General features: G+C 45.7%; 1 protein-coding gene across 2 annotated transcripts in view; it reads right to left on the bottom strand.

Annotated features, from left to right (window-relative positions):
- Positions 1-26,150, bottom strand: part of LOC106572722 (fidgetin-like protein 2) — a 55,268-nt gene extending 29,118 nt beyond the window's left edge. Inside the window, exons 1-2 of one of the 2 annotated variants that reach the window (XM_014147151.2) lie at positions 25,958-26,150; positions 12,856-13,022 (exon numbers count right to left, since the gene is read on the bottom strand). In XM_014147151.2, the coding sequence (XP_014002626.2) occupies positions 12,856-12,880 (25 nt within the window). In that variant the 5' untranslated portion in view covers positions 12,881-13,022; positions 25,958-26,150. Of the gene's footprint in view, positions 1-12,093; positions 12,319-12,855; positions 13,023-25,957 lie in introns of those variants that run through there. The other variant, XM_014147152.2, reaches the window with a different exon arrangement.
- Between the last annotated feature and the right edge of the window lie 491 nt (positions 26,151-26,641).

Genomic DNA, 26,641 nt, shown 5'->3' with positions numbered 1-26,641 from the left:
TACCTCTGTACCCCTCACCATCTCTATCTCCATGCTGCTACCGCTGTACCCCTCACCATCTCTATCTCTATGCTGCTACCGCTGTACCCCTCACCATCTCTATCTCCATGCTGCTACCGCTGTACCCCTCACCATCTCTATCTCCATGCTGCTACCGCTGTCCCCTCACCATCTCTATCTCCATGCTGCTACCGCTGTACCCCTCACCATCTCTATCTCCATGCTGTCACCGCTGTACCCCTCACCATCTCTATCTCTATGCTGCTACCGCTGTACCCCTCACCATCTCCATGCTGCTACCGCTGTACCCCTCACCATCTCTATCTCCATGCTGCTACCGCTGTACCCCTCACCATCTCTATCTCCATGCTGTCACCGCTGTCCCCTCACCATCTCTATCTCCATGCTGCTACCGCTGTACCCCTCACCATCTCTATCTCCATGCTGCTACCGCTGTACCCCTCACCATCTCTATCTCCATGCTGCTACCGCTGTACCCCTCACCATCTCTATCTCTATGCTGCTACCACTGTACCCCTCACCATCTCCATGCTGCTACCGCTGTACCCCTCACCATCTCTATCTCTATGCTGCTACCGCTGTACCCCTCACCATCTCTATCTCCATGCTGCTACCGCTGTACCCCTCACCATCTCTATCTCCATGCTGCTACCACTGTACTCCTCACCATCTCTATCTCCATGCTGCTACCGCTGTACCCCTCACCATCTCTATCTCCATGCTGCTACCGCTGTACCCTCACCATCTCTATCTCCATGCTGCTACCGCTGTACTCCTCACCATCTCTATCTCCATGCTGCTACCACTGTACCCCTCACCATCTCTATCTCCATGCTGCTACCACTGTACTCCTCACCATCTCTATCTCCATGCTGCTACCGCTGTACCCTCACCATCTCTATCTCCATGCTGCTACCGCTGTACCCTCACCATCTCTATCTCCATGCTGCTACCGCTGTACCCCTCACCATCTCTATCTCCATGCTGCTACCACTGTACCCCTCACCATCTCTATCTCCATGCTGCTACCACTGTACCCCTCACCATCTCCATGCTGCTACCACTGTACCCCTCACCATCTCTATCTCTATGCTGCTACCGCTGTACCCCTCACCATCTCTATCTCCATGCTGCTACCACTGTACCCCTCACCATCTCCATGCTGCTACCACTGTACCCCTCACCATCTCTATCTCCATGCTGCTACCGCTGTACCCCTCACCATCTCCATGCTGCTACCGCTGTACCCCTCACCATCTCTATCTCCATGCTGCTACCGCTGTACCCCTCACCATCTCTATCTCCATGCTGCTACCGCTGTACCCCTCACCATCTCTATCTCCATGCTGCTACCACTGTACCCCTCACCATCTCCATGCTGCTACCGCTGTACCCCTCACCATCTCTATCTCCATGCTGCTACCGCTGTACCCCTCACCATCTCTATCTCCATGCTGCTACCGCTGTACCCCTCACCATCTCTATCTCCATGCTGCTACCGCTGTACCCCTCACCATCTCTATCTCCATGCTGTCACCGCTGTACCCCTCACCATCTCTATCTCCATGCTGCTACCGCTGTACCCCTCACCATCTCTATCTCCATGCTGCTACCGCTGTACCCCTCACCATCTCTATCTCCATGCTGCTACCACTGTACCCCTCACCATCTCTATCTCCATGCTGCTACCGCTGTACCCCTCACCATCTCCATGCTGCTACCGCTGTACCCCTCACCATCTCTATCTCCATGCTGCTACCGCTGTACCCCTCACCATCTCTATCTCCATGCTGCTACCACTGTACCCCTCACCATCTCTATCTCCATGCTGTCACCGCTGTACCCCTCACCATCTCTATCTCCATGCTGCTACCGCTGTCCCCTCACCATCTCTATCTCCATGCTGCTACCGCTGTACCCTCACCATCTCTATCTCCATGCTGCTACCACTGTACCCCTCACCATCTCTATCTCCATGCTGTCACCGCTGTACCCCTCACCATCTCTATCTCCATGCTGCTACCGCTGTACCCCTCACCATCTCTATCTCCATGCTGCTACCGCTGTACCCCTCACCATCTCTATCTCCATGCTGCTACCGCTGTCCCTCACCATCTCTATCTCCATGCTGCTACCGCTGTACCCCTCACCATCTCTATCTCCATGCTGCTACCGCTGTACCCCTCACCATCTCTATCTCCATGCTGTCACCGCTGTACCCCTCACCATCTCTATCTCCATGCTGCTACCGCTGTGCCCCTCACCATCTCTATCTCCATGCTGCTACCGCTGTACCCTCACCATCTCTATCTCCATGCTGCTACCACTGTACCCCTCACCATCTCCATGCTGCTACCGCTGTACCCCTCACCATCTCTATCTCCATGCTGCTACCGCTGTACCCTCACCATCTCTATCTCCATGCTGCTACCACTGTACCCCTCACCATCTCTATCTCCATGCTGCTACCACTGTACCCCTCACCATCTCTATCTCCATGCTGCTACCGCTGTACCCTCACCATCTCTATCTCCATGCTGCTACCGCTGTACCCCTCACCATCTCTATCTCCATGCTGCTACCACTGTACCCCTCACCATCTCTATCTCCATGCTGCTACCGCTGTACCCCTCACCATCTCTATCTCCATGCTGCTACCGCTGTACCCCTCACCATCTCTATCTCCATGCTGCTACCGCTGTACCCCTCACCATCTCTATCTCCATGCTGCTACCACTGTACCCCTCACCATCTCTATCTCCATGCTGTCACCGCTGTACCCCTCATACCCCTCCTCTCCAACCTGGTCCTCTCACTATAGAAGAAAACACCTGCTCTGAAAATCCAGGGAAAAACTTGTGCACACACAGAACACACCAGTGCTTTTCTTTTTGAATATGCCTAAACTGTGGACCAGTTTGACGCTCACGCTTTATAGAGTGACCAACCTCGAGCGCAATGAGAAACAGAGATTCTTGGCAGATATATGTAGGAGCCATGCTGTAACCTAGTCCTATGGGGGGCCTTGTAAAAGTCAGCCCGGCCCTCATGAGTCAAGTCAGCCCGGCCCTCATGAGTCAAGTCGGCTCGGCCCCCATGAGTCAAGTCAGCTCGGCCCCCATGAGTCAAGTCAGCTCGGCCCCCATGAGTCCAGTCAGCCCGGCCCTCATGAGTCAAGTCAGCCCGGCCCTCATGAGTCAAGTCAGCCCGGCCCCCATGAGTCAAGTCAGCCCGGCCCTCATGAGTCAAGTCAGCCCGGCCCTCATGAGTCAAGTCAGCCCGGCCCCCATGAGTCAAGTCGGCTCGGCCCCCATGAGTCAAGTCAGCTCGGCCCTCATGAGTCAAGTCAGCCCGGCCCCCATGAGTCAAGTCAGCCCGGCCCCCATGAGTCAAGTCGGCTCGGCCCCCATGAGTCAAGTCAGCCCGGCCCCCATGAGTCAAGTCAGCTCGGCCCCCATGAGTCAAGTCAGCCCGGCCCTCATGAGTCAAGTCAGCTCGGCCCCCATGAGTCAAGTCAGCCCGGCCCTCATGAGTCAAGTCAGCCCGGTTCACAGAAAGGAGAGTTACAAAATGTGCTGGAGCTGAAGGCTTGGAGCTGAAGGCTTGGAGCTGAAGGCTTGGAGCTGCCCCACTCTACTCTAAGTCAGGCCAGGCAGGCATATGTGTGTCGGTGTGTTGAAAAGAAAAGGTATCCCTCCACCAGCAGTGGGGGCCCCCAGCAACAAGGGTTAGGGCACTCCTGGGCTACCGGCCTGGGACTGATTTAGGAGCCTGTTTGAAGTGTAGATTACAGATTCTTTGCACCAAATCCCTCCAGGAGTATCCATGGCCCCTGGAATCTCTCTCAAGTTTCATTCAGGTCCGGCCATAGCTGGCAGGCCTAACTTGGGGTCTTCTGGATGAGAGATAGAGCGCCAGGAGCCAGGGGGTAGGAACAACGGCCGGACGGAAACACAGAGGGGACATGACGAAACAGATGAGGTGAATAGAAGGTCTATGAAAGCTCTCAATGAGGAAAGAGTGTATCCCAGCTCTCTCTCTCTCTCTCTGTGTGTGTGTGTGTGTGTGTGTGTGTGTGTGTGTGTGTGTGTGTGTGTGTGTGTGTGTGTGTGTGTGTGTGTGTGTGTGTGTGTGTGTGTGTGTGTGTGTGTGTGTGTGTGTGTGTGTGTGTGTGAGACTAAGCTGAAATACTAGTGCTAGGAGTCAGAAGTAACATAAGAAAGTAGGAATATTTAGTCTTCCCCACAAAGAAAATTCAGACATGTGGGTGAGATTGTTCACATGTACACCACATACATTAACCCTCCTCTTCACATGATTTGTGTCCAGAAGAATCGTGAAGAAAGGGTTAAAACAAATAACAAACCAGGAGTGTCACAATGAACGCTGAGAGAGAGAGGGGGAGAGGTAGGGAGAGAGAGAGAGAGAGAGAGAGAGAGAGAGAGAGAGAGAGAGAGAGAGAGAGAAAGGTAAGGAGAGAGAGAGAGCGAAGGGGAGAGGTAAGGAGAGAGAGAGAGCGAAGGGGAGAGGTAAGGAGAGAGAGAGAGAGAGAGAGAGAGAGAGAGAGAGAGAGAGAGAGAGAAAGGTAAGGAGAGAGAGAGAGAGCGAAGGGGAGAGGTAAGGAGAGAGAGCGAAGGGGAGAGGTAAGGAGAGATAGAGAGAGAGAGAGAGAGAGAGAGAGAGAGAGAAGGGTAGACAGGAAAACCTGGCTCCCTGTAGAGGAAAGGCTGTGCAACCACTGCAGAACCTGAGAAGGAGCTGCATTTCCTGACAAAATGTAAAAAATATAAAACAATTAGAGTGTCATTTTCCCAAATTTGAAACCCTTATTCAAGGTTTCAAAGACCTCTCTGATGAGGATAGGCTACCCGTCCTGTTGGGGGAGGACGCAGAGAGCTGTGGGTTGGCAGCGCACTACATTGCTGCCTGCCATAAGTTGAGGGACAGTGTCTGAAAGACCAATCAACCTGCACATGTCCTCTACTGTATGCTTATTGTTATTGTTGAATGTATGGTTATTTTGACCCTTGGTTATTGTTGCTACTGTTGTCCCGTTGACAATTTTGATTCTCATTTTATTTATTTTTTATATTGTAAATATCCAAAATAAGCTTTGGCAATATGTACATTGTTATGTCATGCCAATAAAGCGAATTGAATTGAATTGAAATTAATTGAGAGAGAGAGAGAGAGAGAGGGGGGGGGAGAGGGAGAGAGAGAGAGAGAGAGAGACTAAAATACCATAAAGAATGCAGTGTTTTAGTAAGAGGGGGAGAGGTAAGGAGAAAGAGAGAAAGAGAGGGAGAGAGGTAGAGAGAGGGGGAGAGAGGGGGAGAGGTAAGGAGAGAGAAAGAGAGAGAGAGAGAGAGAGAGAGAGAGAGAGAGAGAGAGAGAGAGAGAGAAAGAGGGGGGGAGAGGTAGGGAGAGAGAGAGACAAAGTAGAGAGTGGGGGAGAGAGAGAGAGGGGAGAGGTAAGGAGAGAGAGAGAGGGAAAGAGAGAGAGAGAGGTATGGAGAGAGAGAAAGAGGGGGGAGAGGTAGGGAGAGAGAGGGAGAGAGAGAGAGGGGGGAGAGGTAGGGAGAGAGAGAGAAAGTAGAGAGAGAGGGGGGAGAGAGAGGGGGAGAGGTAAGGAGAGAGAGAGAAAGAGAGGGGGAGAGGTAGGGAGAGAGAGAAAGAGAGGGGGAGAGGTAGGGAGAGAGAGAAAGATAGGGGGGACAGGTAGGGAGAGAGAGAAAGAGGGGGGGGAGAGGTAGGGAGAGAGAGAGAGAAAGTAGAGAGAGAGGGGGGAGAGAGGGGGAGAGGTAAGGAGAGAGAGAGAAAGAGAGGTAAGGAGAGAGAGAGAGAAAGAGAGGGGGAGAGGTAGGGAGAGAGAGAAAGTAGAGAGAGAGGGGGAGAGGCAAGGGAGAGAGAGAGAGAGAGAGAGAAAGAGAGGGGGAGAGGTAGGGAGAGAGAGAAAGAGGGGGGGAGAGGTAGGGAGAGAGAGAAAGAGGGGGAGAGAGGTAGGGAGAGAGAGAGAGAAAGAGGGGGGGAGAGAGGTAGGGAGAGAGAGAGAAAGAGGAGGGGAGTGGTAGGGAGAGAGAGAGGGAGAGGTAGAGAGAGGTAGAGAGAGAGAGGGGGGAGAGGTAGGGAGAGAGAGAGAAAGAGGGGGGGAGAGGTAGGGAGAGAGGGAGGGAGAGGTAGAGAGAGGTAGAGAGAGAGAGGGGGGAGAGGTAGGGAGAGAGAGAGAAAGAGGGGGGGAGAGGTAGGGAGAGAGAGAGGGAGAGGTAGAGAGAGGTAGAGAGAGAGAGGGGGGAGAGGTAGGGAGAGAGAGAGGGAGAGGTAGAGAGAGAGAGGGGGGAGAGGTAGGGAGAGGTAGGGGAGAGAGGGAGAGGGAGAGAGAGGTAGAGGAGAGAGAGAGAGAGAGGGGGGGAGAGGTAGGGAGAGAGAGAGACACCTCTCGCTCTGTGCCAGTGGTCTCAGATACCATAAGCATGATGACTAACTCCACTGTGTGTGCTCTCCTACGATCTCTCTGTCCAGAAAGAGACATGCTAGCAACCTGTTACCAACCGTTCACACCACTCACCACCACAGCAGTACACAGCACAACACTTATTCTAATGAAACAACCTCAAGCTATAGCTACAGTACAAGAAAACCTGTAGTGTGTGTGTACAGGCAGAGCCAGCCGAGACCATTTCATACAAAATGTGGTGTGTTGAATGAGTCCAGAGGCATTCTAAAAGGTATTCTAAACATCCCACCCGTAGTTTGTGACATTCTTGGATATACGTGTTCTGAAGAGAGCAGAGGAGACTGTTGATTGGTCAGTCAGTATGTATGGTCTGCCTGATGGAAGTCAGTTCACAACAGTTCCATCAGTTCACAACAGTTCCATCAGGATCTACCGATTTAATTACCACATCATAAAATAAGATTATAAATAAAGTTTTTTCTTAAATCAGCTAGGGAGGGCCATTGCAAAAGTAAAATAAATAACGTTTCATATAATGATAAATAAGGTCAGACATTTCTTAGTGATCTGGCAACGTTTCTTCTGATAGCGTCATGATTGGTGTATTTTCAACATCAAGAAAACAAATCAACTAGGAGAAAAAACAAGAAATTCACAAATACGTCACTGGCTCGAATTGCAAGGTTTGTCCAGTTTAAATTCTCATTACCTCGCTCCCACCAACACCACATACATCCCACCATTCCACAACGTACTCCAGAGGAATACAAAAGGATTTATATTCCAAACCATTATGAAGTTATACTTGGTAAATTGCTCATTCTGTTAGATTCGTCCCTTTTGTCTTGTAACTATTAGGCCAATAAAGCTCCTTTCAGAGGAGATAAAGAGAAAAGGACTCTTGAGACGCAGACAGACAGAGCAGCCACATGCTGCCCGCTAGACATTGCTGTTGTGGAGAGGTAGAGAGATAGAGGTACAGAGGTAGAGAGGAGGAGAGGAGGAGAGGAGGAGAGGTAAAGAGATAGAGAGGTAAAGAGGTAAAGAGATAGAGAGGTAGAGAGGAGGAGAAGGAGAGAGGTAGAGAGGAGGAGAGGACGAGAGGACGAGAGGGAGAGAGGTAGAGAGGTAGATAGGTAGAGAGGAGGAGAAGGAGGAGAAGGAGAGAGGTAGAGAGATAGAGAGGTAGAGAGGAGGAGAGGAGGAGAGGGAGAGAGGTAGAGAGATAGAGGTACAGAGGTAGAGAGGAGGAGAGGTAGCGAGGTAGAGAGATAGAGAGGTAGAGAGGAGGAGAGGAGGAGAGGGAGAGAGGTAGAGAGGTAAAGAGATAGAGAGGTAAAGAGGTAAAGAGATAGAGAGGTAGAGAGGAGGAGAAGGAGAGAGGTGGAGAGGAGGAGAGGACGAGAGGACGAGAGGACGAGAGGGAGAGAGGTAGAGAGGTAGATAGGTAGAGAGGAGGAGCAGGAGGAGAAGGAGAGAGGTAGAGAGATAGAGAGGTAGAGAGGAGGAGAGGAGGAGAGGGAGAGAGGTAGAGAGATAGAGAGGGAGAGAGGTAGAGAGATAGAGAGGTAGAGAGGTAAAGAGGAGGAGAAGGAGAGAGGTAGAGAGGTAGAGAGATAGAGAGGTAAAGAAGAGGAGAAGGAGAGAGGTAGAGAGATAGAGAGGAGGAGAGGAGGAGAGGGAGAGAGGTAGAAAGATAGAGAGGTAGAGAAGTAAAGAGGAGGAGAAGGAGAGAGGTAGAGAGGTAGAGAGATAGAGAGGTAAAGAAGAGGAGAAGGAGAGAGGTAGAGAGGTTGAGAGGTAGAGAGGAGGAGAAGGAGAGAGGTAGAGAGGAGGAGAGGAGGAGATGGAGAGAGGTAGAGAGGATGAGAAGGAGGAGAAGGAGAGAGGTAGAGAGATAGAGAGGTAGAGAGGAGGAGAGGAGGAGAGGAGGAGAGGTAGATAGGAGGAGAGCCAGAGCAGTGGTAGCCTGAACTCTGAACCAGAGCAGTGGTAGCCTGAACTCTGAACCAAAGCATTGGTAGCCTGAACTCTGAACCAGAGTAGTGGTAGCCTGAACTCTGAACCAAAGCATTGGTAGCCTGAACTCTGAACCAGAGCAGTGGTATCATGAACTCTGAACCAGAGTAGTGGTAGCCTGAACTCTGAACCAGAGTAGTGGTATCATGAACTCTGAACCAGAGCAGTGGTAGCCTGAACTCTGAACCAGAGCAGTGGTATCATGAACTCTGAACCAGAGTAGTGGTAGCCTGAACTCTGAACCAGAGCAGTGGTAGCCTGAACTCTGAACCAGAGCAGTGGTAGCCTGAACTCTGAACCAAAGCATTGGTAGCCTGAACTCTGAACCAGAGTAGTGGTATCATGAACTCTGAACCAGAACAGTGGTATCATGAACTCTGAACCAGAACAGTGGTATCATGAACTCTGAACCAGAGCAGTGGTATCATGAACTCTGAACCAGAACAGTGGTATCATGAACTCTGAACCAGAGCAGTGGTATCATGAACTCTGAACCAGAGCAGTGGTATCATGAACTCTGAACCAGAGCAGTGGTATCATGAACTCTGAACCAGAGCAGTGGTATCATGAACTCTGAACCAGAGCAGTGGTAGCCTAAACTCTGAACCAGAACAGTGGTATCATGAACTCTGAACCAGAGCAGTGGTATCATGAACTCTGAACCAGAGCAGTGGTATCATGAACTCTGAACCAGAGTAGTGGTAGCCTGAACTCTGAACCAGAGCAGTGGTAGCCTAAACTCTGAACCAGAGCAGTGGTATCATAAACTCTGAACCAGAGCAGTGGTATCATGAACTCTGAACCAGAACAGTGGTATCGTGAACTCTGAACCAGAGCAGTGGTATCATGAACTCTGAACCAGAGCAGTGGTATCATGAACTCTGAACCAGAGCAGTGGTATCATGAACTCTGAACCAGAACAGTGGTATCGTGAACTCTGAACCAGAGCAGTGGTATCATGAACTCTGAACCAGAGCAGTGGTAGCCTAAACTCTGAACCAGAGCAGTGGTATCATGAACTCTGAACCAGAGCAGTGGTATCGTGAACTCTGAACCAGAGCAGTGGTATCATGAACTCTGAACCAGAGCAGTGGTAGCCTGTGAAATGAGGGTTTGTGAAACAACAGTTAGTGAAATGAGGGTTTGTGAAACAACAGTTAGTGAAATGAGGGTTTGTGAAACGACAGTTATTGAAATGAGGGTTTGTGAAAACACAGTTTGTGAAATGAGGGTTTATGAAACGACAGTTAGTGAAATTAGGGTTTGTGAAACGACAGTTAGTGAAATGAGGGTTTGTGAAACGACAGTTAGTGAAAGGAGGGTTTGTGAAACGACAGTTAGTGAAATTAGGGTTTGTGAAAACACACTGCCAGAACCACAGGGTTTCTACCGCTAAAGTCATAAACCTTCCAACCTCTTTTCTCTCCGTCTCTCCCTCTTTCCATCTCTTCCTCTTCTAGTTCTGGAACATTTGGACTGGTCCGGCACCAGGAAAAGAACACTGAGGTCATCCAGAGCGCACTAGAAGACCACAGGCTGTCATTTCCTTTCACAACTACACTACTGTGGATTCCTATTCTGTTCAAAATGACTGGACAGAGTGTACACCACACTACACTACACATAGATACAGAGTGTACACTACACCACACTACACCACACTACACTACACATAGATACAGAGTGCACTATACTACACTACACCACACTACACTACACATAGATACAGAGTGTACACTATACTACACTAGACCACACTACACGACATGTAGATACAGAGTGTACACTACACTAGACTACACCACACTACACTACACGTAGATACAGAGTGCACTATACTACACTACACCACACTACACTACACATAGATACAGAGTGTACACTATACTACACTACACCACACTACACGACATGTAGATACAGAGTGTACACTACACTAGACTACACTACACGACACTACACTACACATAGATACAGAGTGTACACTACACTAGACTACACTACACTACACATAGATACAGAGTGTACACTATACTACACTACACCACACTACACGACATGTAGATACAGAGTGTACACTACACTAGACTACACTACACGACACTACACTACACATAGATACAGAGTGTACACTACACTAGACTACACTACACTACACATAGATACAGAGTGTACACTACACTAGACTACACTACACGACACTACACTACACATAGATACAGAGAGTACACTACACTACACATAGATACAGTGTACACTACACTACACTACACTACACTACACTACACTACACTACACTACACTACACATAGATACAGTGTACACTACCCTACCCTACCCAACCCTACCCTACACTACGCTACACGTAGATACATAGTGTACACTGCACTGCACTACACTACACTACACGTAGATACAAGACGCCCCACAAGATGGACTTGTGGGGCGTCTGTTTCTCAAACTAGACACTCTAATGTACTTGTCGTCCTGCTCAGTTGTGCACCGGGGCCTCCCACTCCTCTTTCTATTCTGGTTAGAGCCAGTTTGCGCTGTTCTGTGAAGGGAGTGGTAGACAGCGTTGTACCAGATCTTCAGTTTCTTGACAATTTCTCATATGGAATAGCCTTCATTTCTCAGAACAAGAATAGACTGACGAATTTCAGAAGAAAGGTATTTGTTTCTGGCCATTTTGGGCCTGTAATTGAACCCACAAATGTTGATGCTCCAGTCTAAAAAGGCCAGTTTTATTGCTTCTTCAGCTGTGCTAACATAATTGCAAACACAACATGCCATTGGAACACAGGAATGATGGTTGCTGATAATGGGCCTCTGTACGCCTATGTAGATAGTCCAATAGAAAATCAGCCGTTTCCAGCTACAATAGTCATTTACAACATTAACAATGTCTACACTATATTTCTGATCAATTTGATGTTCTTTTAATAGACAAAAAAATTTGCTTTTCCTTCAAAAACAAGGACATTTCTAAGTGACCACAAACTTTTGAACGGTAGTGTAGATACAGAGTGTACACTACACTACACGTAGATACAGAGTGTACACTACACTACACTGCACTGCACTACACCACACTACACTACACTACACTACACTACACTGCACTGCACTACACTACACCACCCCACACTACACTACACTACACTACACTACACGTAGATACAGAGTGTACATATGTAGTGTACTTACTATCGACATGTATCACACATAGCACTGTACGTAACTACAATGTTGGGAAGGGGTGTCAAACTCCATGCACGGTCTAGTGTCTGTGAGTTTGAGTTTTTTCCTTTCAATTAAGACATAGACAACCCGTTGAGGGGAGTTCCTTACTAATTAGTGACCTTAATTCATCAATCAGGTACAAAGGAGGAGTGAAAACTCGCAGACACTAAGATCTCCGTGGACTGAGTTTGGCACCTGTGATATAGTGTATGGTACTTACTATATATTACTATAGGGGTCAATGGGGCTCAGCATTCTGTGATATAGGGGTGAGTGTATTGTACTTACTATATATTACTATAGGGGTCAATGGGGCTCAGCATTCTGTGATATAGGGGTGAGTGTATGGTACTTACTATAGGGGGCAATGGGGCTCAGCATTCTGTGATATAGGGGTGAGTGTATGGTACTTACTATATATTACTATAGGGGTCAATGGGGCTCAGCATTCTGTGATATAGGGGTGAGTGTATGGTACTTACTATAGGGGGCAATGGGGCTCAGCATTCTGTGATATAGGGGTGAGTGTATGGTACTTACTATAGGGGGCAATGGGGCTCAGCATTCTGTGATATAGGGGTGAGTGTATGATACTTACTATAGGGGGCAATGGGGCTCAGCATTCTGTGATATAGGGGTGAGTGTATGGTACTTACTATAGGGGGCAATGGGGCTCAGCATTCTGTGATATAGGGGTGAGTGTATGGTACTTACTATAGGGGCAATGGGGTTCAGCATTCTGTGATATAGGGGTGAGTGTATGGTACTTACTATAGGGGGCAATGGGGCTCAGCATTCTGTGATATAGGGGTGAGTGTATGGTACTTACTATAGGGGCAATGGGGCTCAGCATTCTGTGATATAGGGGTGAGTGTATGGTACTTACTATAGGGGGCAATGGGGCTCAGCATTCTGTGATATAGGGGTGAGTGTATGGTACTTACTATAGGGGGCAATGGGGCTCAGCATTCTGTGATATAGGGGTGAGTGTATGGTACTTACTATAGGGGGCAATGGGGCTCAGCATTCTGTGATATAGGGGTGAGTGTATGGTACTTACTATAGGGGGCAATGGGGCTCAGCATTCTGTGATATAGGGGTGAGTGTATGGTACTTACTATAGGGGGCAATGGGGCTCAGCATTCTGTGGAGCTGGTCTCAGTTAGGAGGAGAGTAGTTCTGTCAGAGGAGAGCAGTAACCAGCCAGGTCCAGGTTAGTGTCTGTCTGCCTGTTGTCCATCACTGTTACGGGCTGCCAGTACTAACACGCTAAAACACTCTTACCCTGTAGAAGGAGATGAGAGACAGTTACAGATGCACAATGTTTTTGGACAAAATGTTTTTATTGAGGTGGGGACTGTGGATCTGTGCACGTCCGTCCATCTGTTAGTTCAAATGTTAGTCACACACGATATCTCAAACAGCACTGGGCTGAGAGGCGGATGGGGGTGGGGGGGACGGGGGGGGCCTTGTTTTATTTCAAGCGATTTAAACAGGGAAATCCCATTCGGAGCCCGGCACACAATCATACAAATTCACAACATTTACAAATCCAACTCAATAAACACCTACAATATTTACAAGCAATTTAAGAAATATAACTTACAAAACACGATTCTGAAAAGTAAACCCATTCCTCAGTAAAAAGGTAATCAACCAGCCGTCCAAACTGCTCTATCAGCCCAGGAACATTCAACTTTAGAGAGTTTTGATCACAGGTAAACACACGGGTAAAGACACGGGTAAACACACGGGTAAACACACGCACTCACACACGTTTACGAGCACGCAACCACTTACACACACACACACGCCAATACACATGTATACAAGCAAGCACAAGTGTAAGTACGCACAAGCATACAAGCACGCAACCACGTTCCGCACAGGCATCAACTAACCACACACACTCCAATACACAGGCATCAACTAACCATTTCACACACTCCAATACACAGGCATCAACTAACCATTTCACACACTCTAATACACAGGCATCAACTAACCATTTCACACACTCTAATACACAGGCATCAACTAACCACACACACTCTAATACACAGGCATCAACTAACCACTCCAATACACAGACATCAACTAACCATTTCACACACTCTAATACACAGACATAAACTAACCATTTCACACACTCCAATACACAGGCATCAACTAACCATTTCACACACTCTAATACACAGGCATCAACTAACCATTTCACACACTCTAATACACAGGCATCAACTAACCACACACACTCTAATACACAGGCATCAACTAACCATTTCACACACTCTAATACACAGGCATCAACTAACCATTTCACACACTCTAATACACAGGCATCAACTAACCATTTCACACACTCCATTACACAGGCATCAACTAACCATTTCACACACTCTAATACACAGGCATCAACTAACCATTTCACACACTCCAATACACAGACATCAACTAACCATTTCACACACTCTAATACACAGACATAAACTAACCATTTCACACACTCCATTATACAGGCATCAACTAACCACACACACTCCAATACACAGACATCAACTAACCACACACACTCCAATACACAAACATCAACTAACCATTTCACACACTCTAATACACATGCATCAACGAACCACACACACTCCAATACACAGGCATCAACTAACCACACACACTCCAATACACAGGCATCAACTAACCATTTCACACACTCTAATACACAGGCATCAACTAACCACACACACTCCAATACACAGGCATCAACTAACCACACACACTCTAATACACAGGCATCAACTAACCACACACACTCCAATACACAGGCATCAACTAACCATTTCACACACTCCAATACACAGGCATCAACTAACCACACACACTCCAATACACAGGCATCAAGTAACCATTTCACACACTCTAATACACAGGCATCAACTAACCACACACACTCCAATACACAGGCATCAACTAACCACACACACTCCAATACACAGGCATCAACTAACCATTTCACACACTCTAATACACAGGCATCAACTAACCATTTCACACACTCTAATACACAGGCATCAACTAACCATTTCACATACTCCAATACACAGGCATCAACTAACCATTTCACACACAGGCATCAACTAACCATTTCACACACTCTAATAAACAGGCATCAACTAACCATTTCACACACTCTAATACACAGGCATCAACTAACCATTTCACACACTCCATTACACAGGCATCAACTAACCATTTCACACACTCTAATACACAGGCATCAACTAACCATTTCACACACTCCAATACACAGACATCAACTAACCATTTCACACACTCTAATATTTAGACATCAACTAACCATTTCACACACTCCATTACACAGGCATCAACTAACCACACACACTCAAATACACAGACATCAACTAACCACACACACTCCAATACACAGGCATCAACTAACCATTTCACACACTCTAATACACAGGCATCAACTAACCATTTCCCACATTCTAATATTCAGACATCAACTAACCATTTCACACACTCTAATACACAGGCATCAACTAACCACACACACTCCAATACACAGGCATCAACTAACCACACACACTCCAATACACAGGCATCAACTAACCATTTCACCCACTCTAATACACAGGCATCAACTAACCATTTCACCCACTCTAATACACAGGCATCAACTAACCATTTCACACACTCCAATACACAGGCATCAACTAACCATTTCACACACACCAATACACAGGCATCAACTAACCACACACACTCCAATACACAGGCATCAACTAACCACACACAATCCAATACACAGGCGTCAACTAACCACACACACTCCAATACACAGACATCAACTAACCACACACACTCCAATACACAGGCATCAACTAACCATTTCACACACTACAATACACAGGCATCAACTAACCATTTCACACACTCCAATACACAGGCATCAACTAACCATTTCACACACAGGCATCAACTAACCATTTCACACACTCTAATACACAGGCATCAACTAACCATTTCACACACTCTAATACACAGGCATCAACTAACCATTTCACACACTCTAATACACAGGCATCAACTAACCATTTCACACACTCCAATACACAGGCATCAACTAACCACACACACTCTAATACACAGGCATCAACTAACCATTTCACACACTCCAATCCACAGGCATCAACTAACCATTTCACACACTCTAATACACAGACATCAACTAACCATTTCACACACTCTAATACACAGACATAAACTAACCATTTCACACACTCCATTATACAGGCATCAACTAACCACACACACTCCAATACACAGACATCAACTAACCACACACACTCCAATACACAGGCATCAACTAACCACACACACTCCAATACACAGGCATCAACTAACCATTTCACACACTCTAATACACAGGCATCAACTAACCACACACACTCCAATACACAGGCATCAACTAACCACACACACTCCAATACACAGGCATCAACTAACCATTTCACACACTCCAATACACAGGCATCAACTAACCACACACACTCCAATACACAGGCATCAAGTAACCATTTCACACACTCTAATACACAGGCATCAACTAACCACACACACTCCAATACACAGGCATCAACTAACCACACACACTCCAATACACAGGCATCAACTAACCATTTCACACACTCTAATACACAGGCATCAACTAACCATTTCACACACTCCAATACACAGACATCAACTAACCATTTCACACACTCTAATATTCAGACATCAACTAACCATTTCACACACTCCATTACACAGGCATCAACTAACCACACACACTCAAATACACAGACATCAACTAACCACACACATTCAATACACAGGCATCAACTAACCATTTCACACACTCTAATACACAGGCATCAACTAACCATTTCACACATTCTAATATTCAGACATCAACTAACCATTTCACACACTCTAATACACAGGCATCAACTAACCACACACACTCCAATACACAGGCATCAACTAACCACACACACTCCAATACACAGGCATCAACTAACCATTTCACACAATCTAATACACAGGCATCAACTAACCATTTCACCCACTCTAATACACAGGCATCAACTAACCATTTCACACACTCCAATACACAGGCATCAACTAACCATTTCACACACTCCAATACACAGGCATCAACTAACCACACACACTCCAATACACAGGCATCAACTAACCACACACACTCCAATACACAGGCGTCAACTAACCACACACACTCCAATACACAGACATCAACTAACCACACACACTCCAATACACAGGCATCAACTAACCATTTCACACACTACAATACACAGGCATCAACTAACCATTTCACACACTCCAATACACAGGCATCAACTAACCACTTCACACACAGGCATCAACTAACCATTTCACACACTCTAATACACAGGCATCAACTAACCATTTCACACACTCTAATACACAGACATCAACTAACCATTTCACACACTCTAATACACAGACATAAACTAACCATTTCACACACTCCATTATACAGGCATCAACTAACCACACACACTCCAATACACAGACATCAACTAACCACACACACTCCAATACACAGGCATCAACTAACCACACACACTCCAATACACAGGCATCAACTAACCATTTCACACACTCTAATACACAGGCATCAACTAACCACACACACTCCAATACACAGGCATCAACTAACCACACACACTCCAATACACAGGCATCAACTAACCATTTCACACACTCCAATACACAGGCATCAACTAACCACACACACTCCAATACACAGGCATCAAGTAACCATTTCACACACTCTAATACACAGGCATCAACTAACCACACACACTCCAATACACAGGCATCAACTAACCACACACACTCCAATACACAGGCATCAACTAACCATTTCACACACTCTAATACACAGGCATCAACTAACCATTTCACACACTCCAATACACAGACATCAACTAACCATTTCACACACTCTAATATTCAGACATCAACTAACCATTTCACACACTCCATTACACAGGCATCAACTAACCACACACACTCAAATACACAGACATCAACTAACCACACACACTTCAATACACAGGCATCAACTAACCATTTCACACACTCTAATACACAGGCATCAACTAACCATTTCACACATTCTAATATTCAGACATCAACTAACCATTTCACACACTCTAATACACAGGCATCAACTAACCACACACACTCCAATACACAGGCATCAACTAACCACACACACTCCAATACACAGGCATCAACTAACCATTTCACACACTCTAATACACAGGCATCAACTAACCATTTCACCCACTCTAATACACAGGCATCAACTAACCATTTCACACACTCCAATACACAGGCATCAACTAACCATTTCACACACTCCAATACACAGGCATCAACTAACCACACACACTCCAATACACAGGCATCAACTAACCACACACACTCCAATACACAGGCGTCAACTAACCACACACACTCCAATACACAGACATCAACTAACCACACACACTCCAATACACAGGCATCAACTAACCATTTCACACACTACAATACACAGGCATCAACTAACCATTTCACACACTCCAATACACAGGCATCAACTAACCACTTCACACACAGGCATCAACTAACCATTTCACACACTCTAATACACAGGCATCAACTAACCATTTCACACACTCTAATACACAGGCATCAACTAACCATTTCACATACTCCAATACACAGGTATCAACTAACCATTTCACACACAGGCATCAACTAACCATTTCACACACTCTAATAAACACGCATCAACTAACCATTTCACACACTCTAATACACAGGCATCAACTAACCATTTCACACACTCCATTACACAGGCATCAACTAACCATTTCACACACTCTAATACACAGGCATCAACTAACCATTTCACACACTCCAATACACAGACATCAACTAACCATTTGACACACTCCATTACACAGGCATCAACTAACCACACACACTCAAATACACAGACATCAACTAACCACACACACTCCAATACACAGGCATCAACTAACCATTTCACACACTCTAATACACAGGCATCAACTAACCATTTCACACATTCTAATATTCAGACATCAACTAACCATTTCACACACTCTAATACACAGGCATCAACTAACCACACACACTCCAATACAAAGGCATCAACTAACCACACACACTCCAATACACAGGCATCAACTAACCATTTCACACACTCTAATACACAGGCATCAACTAACCATTTCACCCACTCTAATACACAGGCATCAACTAACCATTTCACACACTCCAATACACAGGCATCAACTAACCATTTTACACACTCCAATACACAGGCATCAACTAACCACACACACTCCAATACACAGGCATCAACTAACCACACACACTCCAATACACAGGCGTCAACAAACCACACACACTCCAATACACAGACATCAACTAACCACACACACTCCAATACACAGGCATCAACTAACCATTTCACACACTACAATACACAGGCATCAACTAACCATTTCACACACTCCAATACACAGGCATCAACTAACCATTTCACACACAGGCATCAACTAACCATTTCACAGACTCTAATACACAGGCATCAACTAACCATTTCACACACTCTAATACACAGGCATCAACTAACCATTTCACACACTCTAATACACAGGCATCAACTAACCATTTCACACACTCCAATACACAGGCATCAACTAACCACACACACTCTAATACACAGGCATCAACTAACCATTTCACACACTCCAATCCACAGGCATCAACTAACCATTTCACACACTCTAATACACAGGCATCAACTAACCATTTCACACATTCTAATATTCAGACATCAACTAACCATTTCACACACTCTAATACACAGGCATCAACTAACCACACACACTCCAATACACAGGCATCAACTAACCACACACACTCCAATACACAGGCATCAACTAACCATTTCACACACTCTAATACACAGGCATCAACTAACCATTTCACCCACTCTAATACACAGGCATCAACTAACCATTTCACACACTCCAATACACAGGCATCAACTAACCATTTTACACACTCCAATACACAGGCATCAACTAACCACACACACTCCAATACACAGGCATCAACTAACCACACACACTCCAATACACAGGCGTCAACAAACCACACACACTCCAATACACAGACATCAACTAACCACACACACTCCAATACACAGGCATCAACTAACCATTTCACACACTACAATACACAGGCATCAACTAACCATTTCACACACTCCAATACACAGGCATCAACTAACCATTTCACACACAGGCATCAACTAACCATTTCACAGACTCTAATACACAGGCATCAACTAACCATTTCACACACTCTAATACACAGGCATCAACTAACCATTTCACACACTCTAATAGACAGGCATCAACTAACCATTTCACACACTCCAATACACAGGCATCAACTAACCACACACACTCTAATACACAGGCATCAACTAACCATTTCACACACTCCAATCCACAGGCATCAACTAACCATTTCACACACTCTAATACACAGGCATCAACTAACCATTTCACACACTCCAATACACAGGCATCAACTAACCATTTCACACACTCTAATACACAGGCATCAACTAACCATTTCACACACTCCATTACACAGGCATCAACTAACCATTTCACACACTATAATGCACAGGCATCAACTAACCATTTCACACACACTCCAATACACAGGCATCAACTAACCATTTCACACACTCTAATACACAGGCATCAACTAACCATTTCACACACTCCAATACACAGGCATCAACTAACCATTTCACACACTCCATTACACAGGCATCAACTAACCATTTCACACACTCCAATACACAGGCATCAACTAACCATTTCACACACTCTAATACACAGGCCTCAACTAACCATTTCACACACTCCAATACACAGGCATCAACTAACCACACACACTCTAATACACAGGCATCAACTAACCGCACACACTCCAATACACAGGCATCAACTAACCACACACACTCTAATACACAATAATCAACTAACCACACACACTCTAATACACAGGCATCAACTAACCACACACACTCCAATACACAGGCATCAACTAACCATTTCACACACTCCATTACACAGACATCAACTAACCACACACACTCCAATACACAGGCATCAACTAACCATTTCACACACTCCAATACACAGGCATCAACTAACCACACACACACATCCACATTAACACCCGCTGTCTCCCAGACTGAGTCACACACACATCCACATTAACACCCGCTGTCTCCCAGACTGAGTCACACACACACATCCACATTAACACCCGCTGTCTCCCAGACTGAGTCACACACACATCCACATTAACACCCGCTGTCTCCCAGACTGAGTCACACACACATCCACATTAACACCCGCTGTCTCCCAGACTGAGTCACACACACACATCCACATTAACACCCGCTGTCTCCCAGACTGAGTCACACACACATCCACATTAACACCCGCTGTCTCCCAGACTGAGTCACACACACACATCCACATTAACACCCGCTGTCTCCCAGACTGAGTCACACACACATCCACATTAACAACCGCTGTCTCCCAGACTGAGTCACACACACATCCACATTAACACCCGCTGTCTCCCAGACTGAGTCACACACACACATCCACATTAACACCCGCTGTCTCCCAGACTGAGTCACACACACATCCACATTAACACCCGCTGTCTCCCAGACTGAGTCACACACACACATCCACATTAACACCCGCTGTCTCCCAGACTGAGTCACACACACACATCCACATTAACACCCGCTGTCTCCCAGACTGAGTCACACACACACATCCACATTAACACCCGCTGTCTCCCAGACTGAGTCACACACACACATCCACATTAACACCCGCTGTCTCCCAGACTGAGTCACACACAAAGGTACAGATGCTGTCAAATATATCAGCACCGTTGCATAAATTACAATTTTAAAATAAGTTGATATTGAAAATACTTTTGGCGTTTACGTGTGTATTTGTTAGATTTTACGTGTGTATTTGTTAGATTTTACATGTGTATTTGTTAGATTTTACATGTGTATTTGTTAGATTTTACATGTGTATTTGTTAGATTTTACATGTGTATTTGTTAGATTTTACATGTGTATTTGTTAGATTTTACGTGTGTATTTGTTAGATTTTACGTGTGTATTTGTTAGATTTTACATGTGTATTTGTTAGATTTTACATGTGTATTTGTTAGATTTTACATGTGTATTTGTTTGATTTTACATGTGTATTTGTTAGATTTTACATGTGTATTTGTTAGATTTTACATGTGTATTTGTTAGATTTTACATGTGTATTTGTTAGATTTTACATGTGTATTTGTTAGATTTTACATGTGTATTTGTTTGATTTGCAACTTCACAGGACAAAGAAGAAGAAAAAGAATCTAAAGCAAAATGTTGAGTTTTCACTTCCAAGTCACATGTGTCCTAGACTAAGTTATTCACAATTCAAATACATTTTTTAGGACACAATGATTCTCATTTACTGTGTCGTTTATATCACCTGTCAAAGTTGCAGGTGGCCACAGGGTAAAAATTGGCATTCACCCATTTTGTTTTTATCGGAAAAAGAGCATTCTGCTCCATTGCACTCAATTGTAAAGTGCAAGGGTGCCAATATATTTCACCACATCAATATTCATTAGCCTGAGGCAGACAGGAATGGACACAGAGAGGCTGTGTTCAGAGAGCAGGGCTTTAAAGAGAGCCTTCTAAATCTGACTCCCTCACAAAAACAACCAGAAGACCACTGCTTTCTGTGTGTTAGCTGAGACCAGTGCTCTGTGCATTGGCTGAGACCACTGCTTTCTGTGTGTTAGCTGAGACCAGTGCTCTGTGCATTGGCTGAGACCACTGCTTTCTGTGTGTTAGCTGAGACCAGTGCTCTGTGCATTGGCTGAGACCAGGGCTCTGTGAATTGGCTAAGACCAGTGCTTTCTGTGTGTTAGCTGAGACCAGTGCTCTGTGCATTGGCTGAGACCAGTGCTCTGTGCGTTGGCTCAGACCAGTGCTTTCTGTGTGTTAGCTGAGACCAGTGCTTTCTGTGTGTTAGCTGAGACCAGGGCTTTCTGTGTGTTAGCTGAGACCAGGGCTTTCTGTGTGTTAGCTGAGACCAGTGCTTTCTGTGTGTTAGCTGAGACCAGGGCTTTCTGTGTGTTAGCTGAGACCAGGGCTTTCTGTGTGTTAGCTGAGACCAGTGCTTTCTGTGTGTTAGCTGAGACCATGGCTCTGTGTGTTAGCTGAGACCAGGGCTCTGTGTGTTAGCTGAGACCAGTGCTCTGTGCGTTAGCTAGGGCTGTAAAGACTGCTCTGTTGTTCTGTGCGTTAGCTAGGGCTGTAAAGACTGCTCTGTTGTTCTGTGCGTTAGCTAGGGCTGTAAAGACTGCTCTGTTGTTCTGTGCGTTAGCTAGGGCTGTAAAGACTGCTCTGTTGTTCTGTGCGTTAGCTAGGGCTGTAAAGACTGCTCTGTTGTTCTGTGCGTTAGCTAGGGCTGTAAAGACTGCTCTGTTGTTCTGTGCGTTAGCTAGGGCTGTAAAGACTGCTCTGTTGTTCTGTGCGTTAGCTAGGGCTGTAAAGACTGCTCTGTTGTTCTGTGCGTTAGCTAGGGCTGTAAAGACTGCTCTGTTGCTCTGTGCGTTAGCTAGGTCTGTAAAGACTGCTCTGTTGTTCTGTGCGTTAGCTAGGGCTGTAAAGACTGCTCTGTTGCTCTGTGCGTTAGCTAGGGCTGTAAAGACTGCTCTGTTGCTCTGTGCGTTAGCTAGGTCTGTAAAGACTGCTCTGTTGCTCTGTGCGTTAGCTAGGGCTGTAAAGACTGCTCTGTTGTTCTATGCGTTAGCTAGGGCTGTAAAGACTGCTCTGTTGTTCTGTGCGTTAGCTAGGGCTGTAAAGACTGCTCTGTTGCTCTGTGCGTTAGCTAGGGCTGTAAAGACTGCTCTGTTGCTCTGTGCGTTAGCTAGGGCTGTAAAGACTGCTCTGTTGTTCTGTGCGTTAGCTAGGGCTGTAAAGACTGCTCTGTTGTTCTGTGCGTTAGCTAGGGCTGTAAAGACTGCTCTGTTGTTCTGTGCGTTAGCTAGGGCTGTAAAGACTGCTCTGTTGTTCTGTGCGTTAGCTAGGGCTGTAAAGACTGCTCTGTTGTTCTGTGCGTTAGCTAGGGCTGTAAAGACTGCTCTGTTGTTCTGTGCATTAGCTAGGGCTGTAAAGACTGCTCTGTTGTTCTGTGCATTAGCTAGGGCTGTAAAGACTGCTCTGTTGTTCTGTGCGTTAGCTAGGTCTGTAAAGACTGCTCTGTTGTTCTGTGTGTTAGCTAGGGCTGTAAAGACTGCTCTGTTGTTCTGTGCGTTAGCTAGGGCTGTAAAGACTGCTCTGTTGTTCTGTGCGTTAGCTAGGGCTGTAAAGACTGCTCTGTTGTTCTGTGCGTTAGCTAGGGCTGTAAAGACTGCTCTGTTGCTCTGTGCGTTAGCTAGGGCTGTAAAGACTGCTCTGTTGTTCTGTGCGTTAGCTAGGGCTGTAAAGACTGCTCTGTTGTTCTGTGCGTTAGCTAGGTCTGTAAAGACTGCTCTGTTGTTCTGTGCGTTAGCTAGGGCTGTAAAGACTGCTCTGTTGCTCTGTGCGTTAGCTAGGTCTGTAAAGACTGCTCTGTTGTTCTGTGCGTTAGCTAGGGCTGTAAAGACTGCTCTGTTGCTCTATGCGTTAGCTAGGGCTGTAAAGACTGCTCTGTTGCTCTGTGTATTAGCTAGGGCTGTAAAGACTGCTCTGTTGCTCTGTGTATTAGCTAGGGCTGTAAAAACTGCATTCTCATGAGACTTACTGTAACACAATAAGGCACTAGAAGTAGTCAAAATAATGATAAACGATGTTTCCTACAACAACGTTTTACCCACAGCAGGCATTCTGACTGACTGATTTTCCAGTTTTCAGATATACTCTTGATACAAATGAAAGGAAATTTCAAAACAAGGACATTACATTTTTGTTTTGCTCTACTTTCCAGGGAAAATAAGCCAAGCATTTCTAGGGAAATCATGTACTCAGATGAAATGTATTATAATCTTGCTGCATTTTTTTTGTATTATTTTTTTAATTAGATTTGTTGATCTAATATGACTTTAGCCTCTCCAACAACCCCAGGACTATCAGATCACATCGAATTGAACAGATCTTACATAAAAATGGCAAACATTCATGTCTCAAAAGGTGCACATATTGAAAATACTTGGTCCTCAAAACATAATGGATAAATTCCACATCCTGTTTCAGACCAGCTAGAAGAGTATTAGGCTGAATATTGAAAAAGCTATGTTGAAAGTCAGAATGAACATGTGCAATTTTCCGTTACATACAGGACTTAACAACTTCATTCCATGAATATCCAAAATCTGTAATGTGGATTTTTAGCATGTTTCTTCAATGCGATAAAAAGCGTGAAACTCTTCGTAAAGCGGTCCAACCATTACCATCCAATCATATGGAAGTGAATATTATGCAGTAACCCCAGCGCACGGCTGTCCCTGAACAATGGACTGCACAAGGCTTCTGTCTGGAGTGGGCTGAACTGATTTACCTAAACCTGACACACACAGACATCTCTAAATTAACTTTTATAATTAGACTCATTTCTAAATTGCTTTGAAATAAACAGAGCTATTTATACACTTCTAGAAATATGAAATAGTGCAGACGATGAGAAAGAATTATAGAAAGAGATATTGGCAGAGAGAGGTAAGTGAGAGGGCAGAGAAACCCACAGGGGCTAAACAGATGGACAGATAGACAGAAGAACAGGAGATGTTGAGCTTGGGAATGTACATAGTGGCCAGCGGCCAAAGACAAGTCCACGCTTCCTGTACTTCCTTCACACCCACAGAGATAGAGCCAAGTCAAACAGACACAGACAGACACCTCCTACCACGCTACAGTAGAAACACAGCACAGCGCTGCGGTCACAACACTCCAACACTGAAGACAGAGGAGAGAGAAGCTGTTCTTACCTATTCATGCCTGCAGATTCTCTTTCTATCGGAACGCAGCAGTTAGATAATCCTGTGGGGCAGAGAGCAGACCTTGTGTTCACCGCTGCCCTTTTTTTCTCCATGTATGGGACACAACTCAACTATCCCTCTCCCTCCCTCCCTCTCTCCCTCCTCTCTCTCTCTCTCTCTCTTTCTAGCTCTGCCTGCCAGTGACAACAGAGTGCACACACACAATTCCCCTCCCCCATCCCTCCCTCCTTCCCATCCCTCCCTCCCTCTTTATGTTAAAAGTATTTAAGCAGGGAGAGAGAATGAGAGGGGGGGAGTTGACCAATCATGCTTTGAGAGAGAGAGAGAAGGAGAGAAGAGGAGAGGAAAGAGGGTTGGAGGGAATTGAGTTTTGCCCAGGATAATTAGCTAGGGGCAGGGGGTCAGGGGGTACAGAGAAGGGTAATAAGGTAAGGGGAAGGAAGAGTGCTTACAGATTTGGGTGGGAACACTCTCATTTAACTCCCCTCAGTGTTGTGTCCGGAGATAAAATACTTAAAGTCCAAATTGTTATTTTCTTTCATACACAGGTATGACAATTCATGGAATTCATTCACAAATATGATTTTGGTCATAGACATGCCAAACACTATACATGCCAAACACTGTAAAATAAAACTGATTGCAAATCTCTTCAAATCAATATCCTAATTT

Source organism: Salmo salar, chromosome ssa15, assembly GCF_905237065.1.
Source record: "Salmo salar chromosome ssa15, Ssal_v3.1, whole genome shotgun sequence".
Lineage (NCBI taxonomy): Eukaryota > Metazoa > Chordata > Actinopteri > Salmoniformes > Salmonidae > Salmo > Salmo salar.
This window is presented reverse-complemented; position numbering and strand designations above follow the sequence as displayed.